Source organism: Macadamia integrifolia, unplaced genomic scaffold, assembly GCF_013358625.1.
Source record: "Macadamia integrifolia cultivar HAES 741 unplaced genomic scaffold, SCU_Mint_v3 scaffold2054, whole genome shotgun sequence".
Classification (NCBI taxonomy): Eukaryota; Viridiplantae; Streptophyta; class Magnoliopsida; order Proteales; family Proteaceae; genus Macadamia; species Macadamia integrifolia.
This window is the reverse complement of record NW_024868484.1, coordinates 33,108-46,947: the sequence shown is the minus strand read 5'-3', so window position 1 is coordinate 46,947 and position 13,840 is coordinate 33,108. Positions and strand designations below refer to the sequence as shown.

Here is a 13,840-nt window from a genome sequence, read left to right as displayed (position 1 = left end):
GTATTTTTAGTAGACCCACATGCATCTCTTACATTTATTATATTTATCCTGCAAGTGCATAAAATATATATCCTGGGTCTGATTTTTTCGACCCTTAAATCCTTCATACATCTATTTTATGACCCTCCACATATAAATTATGTCCCCATAAGTTGCTGATCAGTTTAAACTATTTCTATTTTCATACTGAACAGTTTCTATGTAATTATCCGCTGGCTCTTTCTCACTTTTATGTGTGAAGCCAAAAACTATCAAATCCTCTTATCTCCAAAGATAAAAAGTCTACTTGAAAACCCCATTAAAAGAATTGTTTTACTAACATGAATTTAATACATTCCTTTAATGGCTAATACATTGTTAGATTCTCAAATCATGATAATCCCATATTAATAACATTAAAAGAACTCATCCCCCTCCTTCTCCTCTTTTTGTAGTTAAGTTAAAAAACTTAAGGTCAACTCTATTCATCAAAATTTCAAATAATATAATCTGAACATCCCACAAGGAGAGCATATTCAATACAATTAAGAGGAATGTCAATACAAAACCCTAGGACTCGAGGTGAAACCATGTGCAACTCTGTTACTATCTCTTTGGGGTTGGATGGATTCAGATTTGTGAACTGTGAACAGGATCTCTCATCTCTGTTATTGGCTATAAAACCAAAGGAGAATAAAACCAATTTAAATTATCAGTAATGATATGTATTGGCCAAGGTGGATTTGAAGAATCTATGGATAGAAGAAGCATTTACTAACCTAGACTAGCAAAGATCAAACACAATTGGATATTTATATAGATGCATTGAATCATAAATACAGAAAGTGCGTAGTCCCTGCACATAGCCACAGAAGAAAACCCATTTCCTATTTCTTCTCAATTTTTCCATGGAGGAGTTAGAGAGGGCTTACTATAATAAGAGAAAGACAGAACAGGACAAGTAGACCATGGTTCTAACAAGGTTGTATCCAACAAACCCAACTTGCCAACTTGTATTTCCATTTCCATCTGATGGAGTGTGGTAATTATCTGATTAATGGATTGATTGAATGGCCAGTTATCTTTACAAGACAGTTCTTATCAACCCTAATTAGGACCTTAAATCGGATTAAAACTTGAATTAATAGAAGGCTCCATTGTTTAACTATTGAGGAAGGATGATTCTTGGCTTTAATTGATCTCAGAGAGTGATAGAGTGAAATGGGATTGGTCAGTTGTCATATTTCTCTCTGGGATGGAGAAATTAATCTCTGGTTGCTTTCATTCAATTTTCCAGTGCTGGAGAAATCACTGGGTCCCACATCTTAGGGAAGATATGGGACCAAAAAAAAAATCTCCAAAGAGTGACGATTTTTTTCCGGAGGGAAGGGGGTGTGGATCCCACATGAAGAAATACTATAATCTGAGCAAAACAAGAGCCCACATGCCTTTATTAGTTGGAAATTGAAGGGCATCCCCATCCTCAGTGGAATAGGGTGGATCCACCATGTTCTATATAGCTTTGTTGCTCTTTCTCAGTTCTCTCATCAACCAAAAAAAAAAAGGCAAATACCACTACTGAATCTTCTCGTCCACATGCCTAGAGCTTCTGGTGTGTTCAACTTAAATAGATCCCCCCATGTGCATGCTTGACGTCACTTTGCTCATCTTTCTCTCTCAACAATCTATCTCTCTCTCTCTCTCTCTCCGGTCCCCCGGGGGAGATGAGGTGTGTGGGGTCTAAGATATATAAGCCACGTCAACTACCTCTCCTCTTCTAAATTCTTGAAACAGTTGCAAGTGATCTTCATATGTCTTTATGCGCATCATCAGCAAATGGATGAATGAGTTGATCTAATCATTTTTGTTAACAGGGCTGGTGTTGATCGGGACCGTTCATTGGTTGTTGGGTAGGACTTTTCAGCTTAAATGCTTCTTCATTCTTATTGAGATTGGAGAAAGAACCAAACTTGTTTGAGCCGCTGGAAGTGGGGCATGGGTTTGGCGGATTATGAACCAAACACAACTCTGGTTTTTATGGGGACGGCTGGCTTTTACCTTACTACCTCTCCTGTAGTCTCCAGTCTCCACCCACCGCCTATGCTGTGCTGTGCTGTGCTGTTGCTATAAGCCTGTCATGAACGTTCAGATGCCAACCAGGCGATCTCCCTCCCACAGCCCATACCAAAACTGTCAAAACCTATTCCAAATCTTGCCGACTCCAAAGTACCAACATGTACCATGTTTTTTTTTTTTTTTAATAATTATCATCAGATGTTATTCTTTTATTAGAATTGTAAGATCAATGACCAATTGTAGGGAATTTCTATTGATAACAATATATACAAAATCATGAAGTGATCATTTCGGTAATCTAATATTTCAAACATTATTTTACAATAAAATAAGGAAATTACAGGTTCTACCAAAAAAAAAAGTACAGGTATGAAGATATATATATATATATATATATATATGTACATACAACAGATATGGAGATACATACAATGATAGATCAATACTCCCCTCAAGTTGGAGAGAATGGTACGAAAAAACCATCTTGTGAATAAGACCATGAATATGATATTTGCCCAACGCTTTGGTGAATACATCTTCAAGCTGACTTGAAGATGGATACATTAGTACTTGGTAGTCTCTAAAGTGCCATCACGTTATGTGCAATGCATAATCGCAAGTGGTGATGGGTCCTAAGTGATTGTTTGGTCGCTATCGGTCAATACAATTCATCTTCCTCAACTGAAGATGGAAAAGGAGAAGTCAACATCTAAGGTAAGGGTCTAGCACAGGAAAAAAGTTCATTTATGATATGGGAAGAGAGCTACTAACTCCAAACTCTTGGTCTACGATTTTGATTATAGATTTAGGTAAGGATCAAGTTACAAAGTTGGGAAGGTGTTAGACACACACTTCGCTTGATTACAATCGATGTTTATATTAAACACATAAATTTGAACATTCTCCCAACATATTTTTCCTAACCCACATACATTTCTATGTATGAATTGCTACTATGCACCATTGCATCAGTGAGGCCAATATGTTATCCTGCATATACTTTATTTGAAGCAATTACCCATAAATCATGCATATCTAATTAATAGTAAGTATTAACTTTAAACTTGTTCATATAACTAATTAACTATTATTAACCTTAAACATGTTTATCCAATATTCTAATTAACTAATTAATTATAAATGTATTGAACTAATAATTAATTAAACTAATTATATTACGCTACATTACACTATGCTAAACTACACTCAAGAAAGATAGAAAATATACCTTACTTTGACCAATGAATAGGGTCGAGAGGGGAGGGCCCCTTTGCTCCTAATGTAGACCTTTAATTTTGTCTCTTGACTCAAAGGGAGGCATCTCTCTCTCTCTCTCTCTCTCTCTCTCTCTCAATTCTTACTTGTGGAAGGACATGGAGCCTTTCTCCAAGTCTTCACCTCATAATAGGAATTTTTCATGTCCCATTTTCGGAGATGTGCCCTTTCTTGGAGAATATCATAATTAGAGTTTTGGAGGCCTCCAAATGCACCCAAATGAAGATTATTCCCTCAAATTTTCTGATCTATCCTTACTGGTAAGGAGAAGGGGTTTATTTATAAGGTTTCCAAATGAAGGAATCGTCATTTCGAGTCAATGTGGAACTAGCGTAGAATTTGTGGATTCGTAGGGAGTGTAAAAAAAGGATTATGAACCCACAAGGCTTTAATTTTTTGGTAGATCTACAGAGCCTTTAGGTAGATACGCGGGCTCCTAGAACATGTGACACCTCTGGATTTGCATGAATCAAAATCTTATCTTCTAATGGCCACAACTTTGGATCTGATTGTTCGATTTTGATATGCCATATATCAAAAACGCACTTCGAACATTATCCAATGATGCAAGACATGAGTATGAGTAAAAAAAAAAAAACTTTATGAAGAAGCACATCAAGCGATGATGCTTTCTTGGCAATAGGGGGTGGGGAATCGGTGGCCGTTTTATGCCGTAATCGCAACAATAGCTAATGTTTGATTTTTAATGATAAAATACTTATCATCACGTCGAAATCAGCCTGAAAATGAAATTATCAATATTGAGCATGTGAGAGAATTTTGGTATTTTCCCCCATAAACGGATTCTTCCTTGAGAGAGTGAGATTAGAAAAAGACTTTTGCTGATATGAACCAGAATTCAGTTTTCCAAAACAATATTTTTAAAGAGAGAATAGTTTATGAGCCACCCACTGATTTATAAATCCTCGTATTAATTGATCTAATTAAATCTTAAACATAAGAACCTTTTAAGCCCAATTGCATAAGTGTATCTGCTATTCTGCTGGATTCGTGGGGTTGGGTTTTGTATCGACAAAAGAAGAAGTTCCATTACGAGTATGGGCTCGAACCGAGGCCCATATGATTGAGGCTTGGCTACTTAGGGCTTCCTATAATTGGGCCTTAATCAGAAGATTTAAAGCTGCCACATTGGTGGTCAAAAAGGTATCATTCATATGGACTCCACATTTTCAAAATAAATAAAATTATATTAATTAAAATATATAATTAATTGAGAGGGGATGGGAAATAGTCTGCACACGAACAGTGTGAGGATCTTTTCTGCTATTTTTTATTCAAAACAAAGTTTATATGAAGGGTGAGGGTAAACCAATGGCCCAACGGTTAAATTGTACTATCGTAACATGAATGTCACATGTTCAAAATTTGGAAACAAGCTCTCTTGCAAAGTTGCTCCAAAATGTAAGAGCGAGGAGGGGGGGGGGTGCTTTGTAGATGCTTTGCAGCCTTTTCAATACACCATGGTTTTATGATTCAAGAATCGACATCATGGAATTTGAGAATGTTTGATGGGCCCAATGAACTAGCCCAAGACCATTCTATATTCGTTAGAATGGAGAAAGGCTTTTAGTTATGACTTAAGACGTCATTCATCAAACATCTCTTGAATAGATCACATGTCAAATTTAATGGTTGATCTAAAAATTATGCATTCGACTCGAGGATATAATCTATCCAAAATTAGAAAAACACAGTATGAGCCCAACTAATGCTATCAGTTGATTTAATTTAATGTAGGGGTGTCAAACTTCAGTGAACCCCAACCGCTCCCTGGTAGTTTAGCAGCCCATTCAATAGGAAATGGTCTTCAAATCCAAAGTCCAAACCCAGCCTGATTATTAAATGCCCTGTTATCAGGAATTGGCCCATTAGCCCCAGGGGTGGGTAGGTTTTTATATCCAATGCTTTGCAGCTCATTTGGAAAATTAAGTCAAATTCATTTTTCAGGAACTTTGACATTTGAAACATTGTTTACAGCTCTAATGAAAGAAAAAAGGGCAAAAATAAGTTCATTGCATGGCCCACTTAAAAGTAGGTCTCCTTGTGTGGTCTACTACTACTAATTTATTGTTCCATGTAGAAGGGCATTATGGTAGTTCCAATTATTGTATAGGTAGGCCGGCATGGTCAATTTGAATGAGTCAGTCACATCAAATTTTGGAGCCTATTTAATAAAGGCCGGGCTTGGAATCTCTCGGCTTGACCCAGCCCTGTTGGGCCCACCTTTAATTGAACTTGATTGGGGTGGGCTAAGCCGGATTGGACCTGATGTAAGGACCAATCGGCTCAAACCAGGGCCTCAGCCTATTCTCGACTCCAGGCCTGGACATCTCAACCCAAGTTCTGTCGGGCTCATGGCCGAGCCCGTGGGCTTGGGTTCACATAATGGCTCCGGTGTCCAGTGATGGTTTTCCTATATTTAAGCCCATGAACGTTGTTGAATCAATAACACTGGCTGATTGGCCATTGGCCATTGGCCATTGGCCAGAACCATCATCCACCCACTTTGCCCTTCGAGTTGAGTTCATTTTCCCAACTTCTACTTCTTAATTTATATATTAACTACTAAACGACAAGGAGATCATCAGGCATTAAAAATTTTTAAATTAACCAAAATCTGATTAGTTTTATTAATTAGGGGATTGCTGGATTGTAGGAAACACAAGACATGTGTTCATCTATATATAAAGTTTTAGACGACACGAGTGGTGGTGAGCATAATGATGGAGGAGGATGATAGGTTAATTGGTTTTAGGATCTTTATTTATCATTTGATGTTTGATAAGATGTATAAACCAGTCGTCCCACTATGAAGGAAGAGGAATACTAAATATTAATTATAAATAGCACGTCGCATTAGGAAAGTTAAATTAGGAAATAACAACACTCCATTAATATTTCATTAATGATCGATCATGAGAGGGTTGCATGTCCGACCGAGTAGTGGCATCCCCATCCAGGAATCCGGAACCCTTGCCAACTGTAAAGAGCTTTAGGAAGACAATTAATGTCTTTTACAGAGCTTGGGTTCTTGATCGACCATCCAACTCAAATCCTCACAATGGACGATGAAGGGTGAATCTCTTCATCTCTTCATCTCTTCATCTCTTCATCCATAGAAATTGGACTGAAGAAAGATATTCAGATCTTGAACAAAAGGGGCCGTAATTAAATGATGACATTCACCTACTTCTAGAGCTCAATTTTGGTGTCAAATTATCACCCATGGTGAAGATATTCTTTTTCCACAATCATTGATCATTGTAGGGGTGTCAATCGGTCGGTCCGGATCGGTTTTAGCCCAGGTTGAGTCGGTTTCAGTGTGGAAAAGTTGAAACCGAAACCAAACCAATAAGAAAATTATGGTTTCGGTTTGGTTTCGGTTTTGGTGTGGTTTGGTTTCGGTTTGTCTTTGGTTTCTTAAATCGATTTGTAACCGGGTTGGTTTTGGTTTTTGGTCCAGTTTTGATTCGACTTTCCATACAAATGTTTACAAAACTATGCAAATTTTGATTTTTTTAATGAATTTTGGAGTGTTTTGGTTTCTTACCGGTTTGGTTTCGGTTTCGATCTGGGTTTTGAACAGGTTTCGGTTTGGTATTGGGTTCATCCGGTTTCCGGTGCGGTTTGATTTGATTTTGGGATTGCAATACTCCAAACCGAACCGACCCATTAAGGCTTCAGTATGATTTGGTCCGTATTGTTATCGGTTCGGTCCAACCGGTTTTATCAGGTCAGTTTAAGAATTGACACCCCTAGATCATTGTATGAGGGAAGAGGATAAGAGATTCAAACCATAAACCTATTTAGAATTATACGAGAGCCTAACTACCTAACTTCTTATTGCCACTGAATTAAAAGTTTAAGAGCTAAAACTAGGGCAGGTTTATCCCAATTTAATGGTGGTCGACTAAATGTTCCATCAAAATATGACGTGCCCACATGATTCAAGATTCATGAATGGAAGGAGGTTGAAATTTGTTAAGCATATTAATCATTAGGGAATGGGAAGGATAATTACGGAAAGGGTGTTTGGAAATTGGGTCCCTTGCCAACACTTGCATGACTATCATTGGGTCATGCATTTTACATGTAACCCCGATACCAATGCATCAAGTGACAACTTGGGCATGGCCGGTTGCCAAGTAATAAATAATTTATATTTCTTATTTTATTTTATTTTTTCTTCTTTTCCATTGGTCCATCAATCCAAGAGGAGAAGAGGAGGGCATGGTTCTAATAAATGGAGTGCGGATCAAGTCCTTGTATGAGAATGATTCTCGTACGAGGGCTTTGATCCGCTCTCAAATAAACGGATAGCATTTTGATTCAGTTGGAATTGATCTTGAATCATAGAAACGCTTCATTGATTCACTTGCTGAAATAAGCAGGGAGGAATAATGAGGGGTGAATCAAGAGGAGATGGAAACACGAAGTAGGTTGGGGTGTAGGCGTGGAAGGTATTAGACCTTAATTATATTATATGGTGGTCAATGAACCAAAATGAGATATGAGGTCATTTTCGTTTGAAAATTCAGTCTGTCTTTTATATGTATAGAGGAAGGGTTCCCTCGACCACCTGTGTGCAATTTTGAGCTTTGGAGGGGATATAATGAGAAATACTGAAATAATGGGATATAAGACATTTTACAATGATTTTATTACAGTAGTTTGAATCTTAAAAGAGGTGTCCAAATGCAATTTCAAGTTTGAGCTAAAGGTGTGCAAATATTTTATCCTATATATAATGAAGAAAAATTGTATGACAAGATTAATAGATATTTTTAATTTAAAAATTCACGTTGCCTTATGTTAGGATGATGAAATAATTTTAACCTAGAGATATTTGGGAAATAGTGTAAACTTATTAAGCATTGAATTCTAATTGTATGGATATGGCCTCTCATGTACTGGCATAATCCCTTGGATTTCTGTCTTTAATTTATTTTTAGAAAAGCTTCAAATTTTAAGGTATTTCAATGTTTTATTATGATTCTATCTATTCATAAATTTCAGGGGGATGCGTGTAAGAAAGAAAGAAAAAAAGAAATGTATTACCACACAGGGGGAGGGGGGCAAGAAAGAGAGAGAGAGAGAGAGAGAGAGAGAGAGAGAGAGAGAGAGAGGGCACGGAGCTATAAGATATTTCAGTGATTTTGATGGTAAAGGTAGGAGGGGACGGAAGAGAGAGAGTTTCATTGTGTGTTTTTATATATATTATTTATTTATTTGATAGAATTTGTGTATGTTTATAGATTTCAGACTCATAAATGGATTTAGTTCCTCTCTCAAGCGTGGGAGATAGCTCATCACACATTTGGTGGTTAGGAGCCCCTGGCTAAGCATCCAGGTACTATGGTGTATGTCTATGGTCCTCCTAACTATTGGATGTGGCTGGGTGCTCTCTCCTAAATAAAGGAGGATGAGAATTCAAAATATTATGGGCATAATCTGGTATTGTCCTTGATAAACATCTTGTCACCATTAAACAAAGCAACAACTCAACTTATTTAGGTTGCTTCTTTTCAATTGCTTGATTATTAAATAATCAAAGTTACAATTTTTTTTTTTTTAGGGTAGAAATCAAAATTACAATGTTACTATTAAGGGAAAATGAATGCTCTTTGATCGTGCACCCTCTCTAATGTGGGGCCAATGAGGCACATGAGCATCAAGAGGGATGGGGCTTTTTGGGTTCCAAAGGGATGGAGGCATCATTTCTCCGTCCTTTGTATCTAAGCATAGGGGCCAAGCAACCAAGGACCATTTTTTACCTTGTAAGTCTCCATTCATAAGATCCCTGAAATAAGAGAGAAAGTACCTTGCTAGTTTGGAGTAGGTACCAGCATGTAGGACAAATAGAAACACACATAGAGCCATAAATATGAACGAAATTTTCACCAAACGGGAGATGAATTCTTACAATTTATACATGAGCTTAGGAGCCATGTCTTCTAGATTTCATTTTCCCACTGAGAAAATTTTCCTCCACCCACGTCTATCGGTCATCTTTATCAACCCTATATGACGAGTGGCCGAGACTATCCTTCACTGTTTGTTGATATCCATCCCCCAGTGCCATTGACACCGATGAAGGAAGGAATTCTTCCAATAAGATTCATGGTCTTCCCTCCGTCCTTGGGTTGGGTTGAATTGAATTGGTTCATTTGACTGAAGGAAATGCCTCCCCACTTTGCCCTCCTATTGATTTATTCCACGATGGAGACATTGCATCCCTTTTCCATTTCTTCTTGTCTTCCATTAAAAGTTGAGACTTAAGAGTCTCTCTCTCTCTCTCTGGTGTTCGTTGGAATTGATTTGAATTTCTTGGAGGACGAGGAGGACGAGGAGGACGAGGAGACCGATAGAGGGTTTTGGACATTATAGTTGTTGAGCCATCATACGACAATTGGTATATCCGCGTTAACTCCACTCGCTAAGAAACCTTTTTCCTTTCGGAAGTTTTTGAGGTAATTCTTCTACTTCTTTCTGATTTCCTCTGCAAATTACAGTCTTAAGGACTTGCGATTTTGATTCAATTCCTTTTTATCCTTTTGGGTCTAAATTTGATTTATATGTTTCCCTATCAAGAACTAGATTTTCTAAATCCTTTAACAGAAACTAAGGTTTACTACGGATCATGACAGAATTCCTTGATCCGTATTCCAATTTAGAAGAGATTACTATAGAGTTTCAATAGGTTTAGGTCTCCTTTCCTTTTTTTTTCCTTTTTCCTCTCTCTAAAAAGGAAAACTGTAACAGCCGATCTGGAGTTCTAGATCTCTGGATCCTTGATCTCCTGTGTCAGTTCTTTTTTCTCTTTTTTAGTTATAGTATAATAATCACTTCCGCAATTATATCCGAAAGTTGGAAGTCCAATAAATAAGTAGTTAATGAATGAACGGATGAAACCTTACAGCCAATTCATGTAAGAATGTTCCTCAAAACCACTCTCCAATTCATGCATAAAAACCCCTTTATTTAATTAATCCCCTTTTCCCTCCATCATCATCCTCTCTCTATCTTTCCTTCTTGTTACTCTCTCCTCTCTTTCTCTGAATCTCTTCAATAATGGGTTGCGCAAGCTCCAAGCAATCGAGATGCCGTCACTGCGGCAAGGACCCATCTTTATCTCGCAGCAATTCAGTGCCTCTGCACCTTCCCATGCCCGTCCACCACCCAGCCCAGCGCTATGGCGAGAGTCACCACATAGTCGCCCTCACTTCCTCCACCTTGGGTTTTCTCAAGCTTGATTCCCCACTACATAATCACTACGGCCACCATGATCACATCTCCACCAATGGGACTGCTCTCTACAACAACGACGACGACGACCATGAGGACAGTGACGATGCCTCCGATTATAGCAGAGAGAAGAAGCAGAGAAATAATTCCAATCGACAAGACAAGAGCACAGAAAAGGTGGTATTTTCCAGGGAGTTACGAATAGCCAAGACTTGGTCGGACATGATCAACGAGAAGATCCCCAAGGTCGTCCCCAAGACCCCAGTCAGAACCCCGCCGGGCGAACCAGAGAATATCAACACCTGGGAATTAATGGAAGGCTTAGAAGACAGCAGCCATCTCCGTCTCCCCAATCTTGCAGACCCAGAACGCTGCTTCTCCTTTAACGCCGTCCGCAATTGCTCACCTTTCGATCCCTCCAGTCCCAAACTAAAGCAGGAAAACGGCAACGGAACACCCATACCCCTATGGCTTCAAATGTCAGAGAGCGATCCCGATCCCGATCCCAATCCCAATCCCAATCCCACTCCCAAGCCCATCGTCTCAGATTTCGATCCGGATATCATCTCGACCTTCAGAAAAGCCCTCGAAGATATATCACCGACGAACACTTCCCTTCTTCAGTCACCGGAGAGAGAGAAGATTACATCCCCTGTCAATAACCGGTGGTGTTTGATCCTGGCATCCAAGGAAGAGGCGGTGGACAACGATTTCATGACGAGTACTAATGGGTTCCAGTGCCCGCCAGGTGGGGAGAACAAGGTGGTCATATACTTCACGAGCCTGAGAGGGGTTAGGAAGACTTACGATGACTGCTGCCAGGTGAGGTTGATCATGAAAGAATTGGGTGTTCGATTAGACGAGAGGGATGTATCGATGCACTTCGGATTCAAGGAGGAGCTGAAGGAGTTGTTAGGGGATGGGTACAGAGGTGGTGGGTTACCCAGGGTGTTCGTAAAGGGGAATTATATTGGTGGTGTGGATGAGATAAAGCAGTTGCACGAGGACGGAGGTCTAGAGAAGCTTGTCCATGGGTGTGAGAAGGTAGACGATCCCTGTGGTGGTGGTGGTGGACAGTGCGAGGCCTGTGGGGATATTAGATTTGTGCCCTGCAAGAGGTGTTCGGGGAGTTGTAAGATCTATTACGAAGGTGGGGATGAGGAGGAGGAGGAGGAGGAGGAGGAGGAAGGTGATGAGGATGAGGATGAAGGCAATCATGAATCTGAATGTGGGTTTATACGGTGCCCTGACTGCAATGAGAATGGGATCATACGCTGCCCTGTTTGTTGCAGTTAGTTCTTACATTAGAGAGGTACAGACTACAAAATTACAGAGATCAATGGCTACTTCAGTTTCAGTTGCTAGCCCATAACAGTTTGATTAGTCCATTTTTAGTTATTTTTCTTTGATTTCTGCTTCTTTTTGTGTTTTCTTTGTTTATTATTTGTACACAAGTTTTGATTCGTGGGTTAACCCTTCACTGTTGAGTTGATGAAGGAAAACTTTTCCCTACATTTACAAGTGAGATAAATGAATCAGAGAGATTCTTGTTACCAATAAGAAAGAAAAGGGACAGAAAGATGTAAGATTCATCAGAAGGAATTACAAAAAGAAGTGAATAATTTGGTTAGTTGGCAAGCAGTTTTTCCCCAATTTAATGTCATTCTGGCTCTCTCTTCTCCAATTTAATGTTTGTCTCTATTCCTCTCTTACTCTCTTATAGGTATCAAGTCAGTCGGTACAGTTGGTTTTACTTTAGGGACCACCCCAGGTCCCAATCTTGGCTTTAGGTATAGGGCACGGATCCACCTTATGCAGTCCATCCGTAGAGGTATCGACCAACACCGATATCTAATGATTCTGATCGGTGCACAATATGACCCAAAACGATTGACTACACACACACATATATATATATATATATATATATATATTACATGTTTCTATGCCCAAATGTCTCCCCACAGTTTTTTATTGGTATGCACACTGGCATACTGATAGCACATGCAAACAAGTTTCTGATGTCCATATATATTATTATGGATAAGGTTTTTCTTTCATTGGAGGTTGAATGATGGAACAATCTAGATAGGACTCCCTCTCTCCCCCTTATTGTTCGGGGTTACAATGGGTCATGATTCATTCAATGTGGCCTGAGGAAAACTAGATCTTATTACCATTGGTCTCACTCAATCTATCATTTGTGGGCCAAAGACAAGGCAACTTAGCACCAATCAATAAACACCAATAAATGTCTTTTAGAAAGAAAGAATAAAAAATTATTATAAAAAATTTTGATATCTAAAATTTAATGAGAAAATCTTGTTGTAACTTCGGTTTCTTAAAACAAGACTGTAATATTACGTTTTTGTTCTTCTAGTATAACAATTTTTTTTTCTTCTTCAAAGAGGTAAATTCTATCTCTTCAAATAAAAATTGCATTAAATAACATTATAATATTTTAAAAACTCTTTTTTGTACTTATATTAAATACTATGATGACTACATTAATAACGTCTGGGAAAAACAGGAGCAATTAAAAGAAAGTTACAATTTTAATGCACTATTTTGGAGATTAACAAATTCTTTTCTACATATCTAAATCCATTCATTCAGTTTTTATACACCCTTAATTGGTCTTGACTTATTCAGTTAGTCTTATTAGGCCAATTGGTGAGATTGTAACTGATCAATAATGTAGAATTTTCCTTAAATCAAAACTGAAATCAGATCAATAAGACATTTTGGTTAAGTTTCTAAAGATAATTTGGCTTGATGATAAGCAAATTTTGGTAGAAAGTAGAAAGCAAGTTGTGGGGAGAGCGGTTTGGATGGATATTCATGCAATCATGTCTATCATGTATGAAGCCAAAGTCGGAGATTTTGTTGATCCTCTTCCACAACAATAAGTACTGAAATGAGGAATGACTTTCTTCATAAAGTCAGAAAAAGTTTTGATTAGGCCCAATTTTTTGACATTGGTGATTCTCATGGTCTGATTGAGGCTATAGAGGAGGGCTTGTGGCAAATGGAAGGGGAAGCAATGAGCGATGGGTTAAGCAGGTCCCCCACCGTCACCATCATCTTTTTTTTCACAAGTATTTTTAAGCTATTGGAGAATATTTTTTGTTATAGAGTGGATGGATATCACAAATAAGATATCCTAATCATATAACTCACAATAACTCACAGCTGGTGAAGCCCGTATTTATACTACTCTAATAATGATTCTCCCTACTGCTTA

General features: G+C 38.4%; 1 protein-coding gene across 1 annotated transcript; it reads left to right on the top strand.

Annotated features, from left to right (window-relative positions):
* Positions 1–9,282: 9,282 nt before the first annotated feature.
* Positions 9,283–12,280, top strand: LOC122065574 (uncharacterized protein At3g28850). The gene has a single exon (XM_042629389.1). It carries the CDS (start codon positions 10,423–10,425, stop codon positions 11,890–11,892), a length of 1,470 nt encoding a protein of 489 aa, XP_042485323.1. The 5' UTR covers positions 9,283–10,422; the 3' UTR covers positions 11,893–12,280.
* The last annotated feature ends 1,560 nt before the right edge of the window (positions 12,281–13,840 follow it).